General features: G+C 40.8%; 1 protein-coding gene across 2 annotated transcripts in view; it reads left to right on the plus strand.

Moving 5' to 3' along the window:
• psmf1 (proteasome inhibitor subunit 1) overlaps positions 1-6,443 on the plus strand; it is a 15,133-nt gene extending 8,690 nt beyond the window's left edge. For both annotated transcript variants that reach the window (XM_085407603.1, XM_085407602.1), the window contains 3 exons: positions 1,706-1,762; positions 3,753-3,914; positions 5,665-6,443. In XM_085407603.1, the coding sequence (XP_085263729.1) occupies positions 1,706-1,762; positions 3,753-3,914; positions 5,665-5,716 (271 nt within the window). In that variant the 3' untranslated portion in view covers positions 5,717-6,443. The remainder of the gene's footprint in view (positions 1-1,705; positions 1,763-3,752; positions 3,915-5,664) is intronic.
• Positions 6,444-8,440: the final 1,997 nt, after the last annotated feature.

Here is an 8,440-nt window from a genome sequence, read left to right on the forward strand (position 1 = left end):
GAAAGGGAATGTTCAAATTATATGAGGTCCATGTATGTACAATTACGTACAGCTTTCAGACCACTCTAAATGACAACTGATCTATTTTTTCTACTCTTGGCTCTAAATGATGTCACTAAGAGAGGATTTCCCTAATATGGTCGTCTGGCACAGCTCTTTTTGGAAATCCACAAAAGTTGATTCTGTTCATCTGGATGTAACGTTTTCAGTGGCAGAAACCTTTTGTTTCCAACAATGGGCTGGCAGATCAGTTAATTGATCATTGATATGCAAATTCACATGACCATTGATCAACAACCACTGATCAAAGCCCGTGATCAATGGCCACTGATCAATGTCCATGAGTACCATTCACAGAGAGTTGGGGAATGGCTGCGATCACTGTATGATGGTGAGAGATGTACCCTTAGGCCCCCTCCTTGAGAATTTACATATTAATGATCAAGGAACTGACCTCCCAGCCCATTGTTCCTTCAGTTATGCTAGTTTAAGTCATTATGCAAATGTACACTTTATAAGATTGGGGAAACCTGCAGTCAGCTGAGACCGAAGAAGTCACCTGGATGAGTGACGAAAAGTTTCTCCCACTGAAAACGTTGCGTCCAGATGAACAGAATCAGCTTTTGGGGATTTTCTTCCCTGGATGATTGAGCATCCATCAAGTGTGTTTTTCACCAGAGATTTTTCTTTACGTTTCGCTCTGAGAATCTTCACCTTCTGGTTGTCCTGACAATTTGACTGCCTGAAGTAAGTCCTACTATTATCCCAGAGGACCAAAGGAGGAAATGCCGGGGTTTCAGTGCTGGAACTGTCCCACTGATTATCATGGGGAATGTGAGGCGCTTAGTCAGTGATATGGACGAGCTCGGTGAGCTGATTAAGACTCAGAGGGAACACTGTTAGTGGAGTTTGATTTGCTCCTTGCAGACGTTGTCATGGCAGCAACCAGAAATGTGGAAGGATTGTGATTGAAAAGTAGTCTCCTCTCGAACACGCTGCTGCGAAGGAGCGTTTCAGTGGCGTGAATATTAAAGCGCATGCTGAATGCATTAACATGCCTGAGAGAGTTCGTCATATCATTGAATTCAGTTTGAATCACCGCACTTGGGATGTCTTCCTCAACTGACGAAGGTCCTCCAAATGACCGTGGCTGTGTGTGGTAAATGGCTATGGATAATTAATGGACCCAGACCATCCTCTGCACCACTTAGCGGACATGCAGCCGAACTCATTTTTCTCACTCTTTTATCTCCTCAGAAACATGGACACATACAGAAAGTCTTTACCACCTCATAACACATTCGTTTTACGTTTAAGCTGCTCATTGTATGATATAAGATTTTTACATTTTTATAATTTTACTTTTATTGTAAGGTGTTTTTATTGTTTTCGCTCTTGCAGTGGTGAATTTTGAGCATAAATAAAGTATTTATTTTTATTAGATGTTGGTGAAGAAGATCGTCGGTTGTGTTTCACGTATTTGACACGTTGCTAGCTGTTGTAGTTTGTTTTCCATTGTAAAATGATGTTAGACTGATCCTGTATTTAACTGGTTTTGATGTTTGTGTGTGTGTGTGTGTGTGTGTGTGTGTGTGTGTGTGTGTGTGTGTGTGTGTGTGTGTGTGTGTGTGTGTGTGTGTGTGTGTGTGTGTGTGTGTGTGTGTGTGTGTGTGTGTGTGTGTGTGTGTGTGTGTGTTTGTTTCAGGCCTGACCCCATGGTTCCTCCGTTTGCAGCTGGAGGAGCAGATCTGGATCCCTTTGGGTGAGTCTGTCTCTTCCTGTCATGTTTAAATCCTTTAAATCTGTTTATGGAATTCAATCTCAGACATGCATTTAAGCATTCTCCTGGGTTTTCCCTAATCTGGGATTTGAGGATGAACAGTCGGCCCTCACAGCAGCGGACAGCTCTGGATTACTGGCGCGTGTCCAGCTGAAAGCGAAGCTTTAAGCTCAGATGTCAGAGAGTCGCAGAAAAGATGACAAACAAAAGCAGCTGCAGACTCAGAATCTAAGTTTAGTTTTAACATTAATTTTTTATCAGCTCGAGCTTTTCTATTGTGCTAACACAAGCTTTGTATTGAAGTACCTTCCACCAGGACACTTTTTAAATCACTGAAGGTTAATCTGATCTCCTTGTTTCCCCATATGTAGCTTTAAGTATCAGCTTGTCAAAATACCTCACTGTAATGTGGAAGTAAAGCAAATTAATCAAACCCAAGTTTTTGTTGAAAGCTGCCCTTTAATAACTGATTGATATTTTTACCCCAGGAGTATGCAGGCATTACTCTTCTACAATTAGTCCAGGTAGTGGCACCAGTATAAATTTCATAAAGAGAGCTATTGCTTGGCATACAGGGTTCAAAATCAAACATATTTTAGTCAGAAAAAGATATTAACATTTTAAAAGATCTCTACAAGTCGCACTATATATGATTCAGGGACTCTTCGCTTCTATGTAAACATGAAAACCTGGTTAAAACACACCTGTGGTCATAGTTGCTCAATGCTTGTCTTGCTTTGTTGCGCTTTCGTCACGTTTGTAATGTTGGTATGTTTGTGCTTTATGGTTTTTAGAGACTAAATTTAGCCCGTCCAGAAGGCGGCTGATGGCACATTGTTTTTTACAGTATAGATGTTATAAAAGATGGACATAGTTACTGTGACATCACCCACTCTTAAAATCTCGCCCTAATTATTTTTGCTGTCAGCACTTAGTGTTGTGTAACCAGATGAGACTAGCAAGGTTAATGAGAGTAACAGACAAATCTGAAGGTAATGGGCGAACACTGGACAGTCCTCTTATTTTTCTTTAAAAGTGGCCATAATTTACAAAATGATCTCCCCGTTTTATTCAGTATGACCTGAAACAGGCGACTCAGCCCATGAAATCTCCAGGAAAGTGTTTAATGAGGTCTCAGAGAGTGCCGTTTTCCCACAGACTTCTTTATAACCACCAGGAGTCGTCTCCTTCTGGCCATTAGAAATAAAGTTTGCTTAAGACACTTTAACATCAACTTCCCTTTTCAGACTCGAACGAAGCAAACATCTCCAAACTGAGTCGCAGCTATTATGTAACTAGTTTTCTTACAGTTTTTAATAATTGCTAAACTCAACCCCACCTTAAGATTTTTCTGGTTCACTTACAAGGTGAGCTTTTGGCCGAGCCCTGCAGAAGAGCCAATAAGGCCCATGAGAGGTTTTTAATGGCAGCCAAGTGATCCAGTATGACCCACAGCACATGTACACAATGTAAAAAGGGCAGAGGGCATCCATTTGTATATGTTTTTGGGTTGTGTTGCAAGATGTTATCCCCCCTAACCTGTGCTTCAAGTACACTGATAAAGTGGGCGTGTTTAAAAACCAACTCAAGGTGGACTTTATTTGTTGTGTTTAGTGTGTATTAGCGTTTTGTTCTTTGGTTTGATTTCTGTACTGGGGAGCTCTTTACGACGTCTGTTTTTGAAACAGTCTTGTTTGGATGTCGAGCGTGGTGTAAGCTGGATAATACTTTTGAAACCGCCGCTCCGCGGTGGGTGGTTTTTAGCTCCGTCGTCATCCATTACAATCATGAAAGTACAACTTGTTTAGGATTTTTTTTTTATGTTATAATAACATTAATGTTACTTAACTAGTGATTTATTTTTAAACACTTTCAGATAAAACCTGTAGCCTGTTTATCTTTGACAAAGTCAACAAAACCAGCTGACACGTGTCCTTCTCTTGAATCTCTGAACTCCGCCTCCCCTCCTCAGTTCTCGTGGTGGTGGTGGGATGATAGTCGACCCCTTGAGGTCAGGTTATCCTCGCTCTGGCTTTGACCCGTCTAGTGGGATACCAGACATTCTGCCTCCTGGAGCCGTTCCCCCAGGAGCTCGCTTCGATCCGTTTGGACCCGTCGGACGTCACAGACCAGGGTGAGAGACACACACACACACACACACACACACACACACACACACACACACACACACACACACACACACACACACACACACACCTCCATCTGTCTGCACTAATTCAGGCTGTAACAGCTCCTCAGCTGTGAGGCTCCACTGAACCTCTCAAAGGGTCAAAGACACTTTGAATTTCGACATAAAATAAATTCTCAAAAAAAAAGATCTTATCTTTCGACTTGATCAAAAATCCAAATCCAAGAGCAGCGTTAAATCAGTCAGTGGTCTTATTAAAGATTTTTTTTTTTTTTTACTTCTCAGCTGCAGCTTCACCAGATTTAATTCAGCAGAAATGAAACACAACAAAGCTGCACCCATTTTAATCTCAGTAATACCAGATGGCCTCTCCATTTTAGCAATTTAAAGAGTTTTGAGGAGCCACCTTACATAATGGAGGCAGCTCTTGACTCTGTGTCAATCCAAATAAAGGCTTATAATGGTTACAACATCTTAGATTTGTATGATTTACTCCACTGAAAGATACATTCTTCACAGAACAAATAAGAAAATTGAAAGCAGCTTTGAAGCAAATTAAATACAACAGTTGTGTAATTTCTTATGTATTACAGAAACATTTGGTGCCATTTTCAAGATTCATTGTAAAATAAAACTTTGCATGATTATTAGATAATCATGCAAAGTTGCCTTAAAGTTGTTGTTTTTGATATAAACGTGAAGATAATGACAGAAAAAAAAGTATATTAGTCACCTTCCAGCCTCATTTATAGACACAGATTTTAGTGACTCTATAGCTAAATAGACTAATAAACCAGATTTAATAAACAAGTAAAGGTTGCCTGTTGTCCTGGAAAAAAAACCCGTCTTAGTTCTGTAGTAAGATTGTGTGTTTAAAGTTCCAGTCGCTCGGTGTCAGTCCAACAGCCGCGACCGTCCAGCTCAAGTTCCTGCTGGAGAGGCAGAGGAGTCCCCAGCAGCATTTTCAGCAAATGCAATGAAGCAAAGCAAAATCGCCTGCTTGGCATTTATCTAGCTCCAAACTGATATAGATGAAACTCACAAATGAGACAACCATAAGGAAAATAATTAGATGAAGGATGCCTCTGTTTGCAGCCTTAAGTGCTGTGAGTGTGCAGAAATGCATACACAGTTTTTCAATCTGCTTCTGTTATGAAGCTTTTCAGCCCAAAATAAAGGACAGAAAGCACTAAAGAGGGTTTAATTGTTAGAGCCTCTGCTTTGTGTTGTGAACAACTGAAATCACTGCAACAAGAACTTTTGTGCTTTCCAGGTTGACTGTGCATTATCTTGAATTATAAAGGAGACACACCGAAAACTTTTCCAAATAAAATAGCAAAAATCAGTCCAACAGCAGGCAGTGGACTCCACTAATCATTGGCAGGCGGTGTATTTGCTCCATTACCTAACCCTGCCCTGCAGGCCTCAGCCTGAACACCAGGAGTCAAAATAAAAATAAGACAAAATATGAAAAAATGACAGTATATAAAATATGACGATGGTGAATGGGCCAGCACCTTCTTATTCAGCTGAGCACTTGGTTACTCCTCATTCACCAAATCACACACACATTCATACAGCACTTTTATCTATGTCCAATCTGTGCACTCACACTCGATCCTTGCCCAAGTAGACTTAAGACGTGTGCACAGCAGGAGTCGGGGATCGAACCACCCACCTTCCACTGGCTACAGTAACAACAGCTCTGTGTGTTTCTCTTGTTTTTGTTTTTTAGGCCGGATCCAGACCACATGCCCCCTCCTGGCTACGATGACATGTTCATGTAGTACCCTGGATTGTTTCCCGATTTTCTACTTCCTGTTCAGCATCTTTTCCTCCAGCCGATAGCAGCCGCCTTCTCCTCTCTGAGGGTTTGGTTTCATCCGTGTTTGTGGCCTGAAGATTTTCATTTTTCTCTTTTTGAGAAGGAGGGTTTGTTTTCTGATTGCTCATTTCATATGAATTAAATCTTTAGGATGCAAACTGACATAACAAAAACCCAGTTACTGCTGTCTCAAATATCCGTGACTTTGAAATGAAAAAGTTGCTCCAATGTAAAAGAGCCCCTAAAAGAACAATGCCATACAGATGAAGGTCGCGCATAATAAACTCATATTTTGTCTTTTATACTGACATCTGAACATTGCTGAGCAGTATTATTTTGTGAAGTAATGAGGTGACATTTGGCTGCAGGGCGAGATCTGCGAGTCTGGAGATTACTGCATAAATGAAAAATCTCACCTTTGATCAACAGAACCACCGAGATGCTTAAATCTAAAAACATGTACGAGTGAAAACCCCTCTCTCTGCCCTTTGCTTCCTAAATAATAGATCCCATCAAACTCCATCTACCAGTTTATTAATAAAAGAGTGCTTCTTCTTTTTCATTTTTGATGTGAAAATATTAAAGAACACTGAAACATGGTTCTTTATTTGTGTTTAGATTGTTGTCAATTGAACAAGTCTATTTAATGATCTCAGTAATATATACTGAATAAAAACCCTTTGACGAGATGCTCTGGTTTTTGTTACTGAACTTTTTTTTTTTTCTATAAACTGCACATCAGAGATGGACATACCCACTGTTGCATCCTCTACAGTAGCTACTGTGTTGGTACCTGACAGTAATCAGGAATTTGGGTTTTCGTCATATTTTTTTTTTAACTTACCAATTAGTGCGAGCTAGCTTGGCCAGCTAAAACTGTACAGGTGCGTTCACAGAGAAACACAATCTGACTCATAGTGTAAAATTACTCACCAAAACTGGATCACAGGTACCTTGGACAGGCTGTAGTACAACTAACACAAATCATATTATTGGTAATAAAATGTTCTCAGAGGGCCAACAGCACAATCGGGATCTTAAGGTCGAGATCCATGTCTGTCGACTCGACCAAAGCAGCCATAGCCTAAATTTAAATGGTAAATGGCCTGTATTTATATAGCGCTTTACACATCCAGTCATCCACCCATTCACACACTGGTGATGGCAGCTACATTGTAGCCACAGCCACCCTGGGGCGCACTGACAGAGGCGAGGCTGCCGGACACTGGTGCCACCGGGCCCTCTGACCACCACCAGTAGGCAACGGGTGAAGTGTCTTGCCCAAGGACACAACGACCGAGACTGTTGGGCAACCTTCCGATTACAAGGCGAACTCCCAACTCTTGAGCCACGATCGCCCACAGTTTTAATCATTTTAACAATAACGAGTTCACATCTCAAAGTTTTTAAGAAGGTAAACCGCATTCATGGAGTCTAAAACAGTTTCAACGTCAGGCTGTAAAATAGTTTATTTTAGTTGTAAGGTTGGATACTTTCACGTGGGAGACAGTAGATGCTGACTCACTGTTGGAAGCAGCCTCAAGTGGCCAGCAGAGGAACTGCAGTTGTGGCACTGACTTAATTTCCAACCTCGGAGCTGTTAAACATCAGTATTAGCATACTGACATTAGCATTCAGTTTAACAGAGGCTCTGTCACCATGGTTGCAGACTGAGATGACGTTTCTCTTCAGCATCAGATCGTGGAGTTTAAACAGCTTGTTATAAACTCTGTGTTTTCAGGCCTTTTCTGTCTCACACTGTGTGCCTTTTTTTTAATCTTCTAACAAGCACCTGAGAGAGCGCTGCTGTGACCAGAGCATCAGTTTCCTGTGCTATATTTACCTCTCAGCACTCCCTGGGCAGAGGACTGGAGATGGCTGTTTGTCGCCTGCCTGCAGGGGAAATAACAGCTTGTTGAGCTGAAACTAATGAACAATACAGAGCTAAAGAGGAAGTTTGTGGACCAACTTTTTCTTACAGTGCTGGTTTCTTGAAGAGAAAAAAGGCCTGTAAAGAAAATGATTCATGGCAAACATGTAAGGTGAAAAGCTGATGAAGACCAGTGGCTCTAGAACCACACAAGGCTCATTTCTCATCACCCGTGGCTCCCTGTGTCTCTATGTGATAGTCAGGTCACCTGTGCATGGTGTACCCTGCCAGCCCTGGATGAACTGATTAATATTTTGGATATTTTTTTATTCTAAAGAACCCTGGCAGTAAGGAATATTTTTTATTCAATTCTGGAAACAAACACAGGGAGCAGAGAATCACAGTGATGTCACTCCTGGTTTTCCTTAAAATTCTTGTAGCAGTATTTTGAACTAACTAACTATCCAATGGTCGTGTTTTTTAAATAAATAAAGGCATGAATAAGCTTCCTGCTGGGATCGCACTGGATAAGTGGGAAATTTGTTTTGTTTTGTAACAGCAGAAAGTGGACAGTGCAAAGTTATATAGAAAAATTAGAAGAAAAAACACTGGAATAAGATAAGAATAAGATACTGTACACAACTGTACACAATATAATGAAATAGAATACAAATGCTATATACAATTGAGTATCATACAACGATGCCAGAAAGAGTAAAATGACTTGATTACAGCCTTAGTATGGTCAGTGAAACTTTGATCACACTAACATTTATCACATGGATTCAGGCTGTAGATTCAAGTTGCAACTGTGCA

This window comes from Rhamphochromis longiceps, linkage group LG5, assembly GCF_057381845.1.
Source record: "Rhamphochromis longiceps isolate RC_006_pf linkage group LG5, R_longiceps_female_GT1.1, whole genome shotgun sequence".
Taxonomy (NCBI): Eukaryota; Metazoa; Chordata; class Actinopteri; order Cichliformes; family Cichlidae; genus Rhamphochromis; species Rhamphochromis longiceps.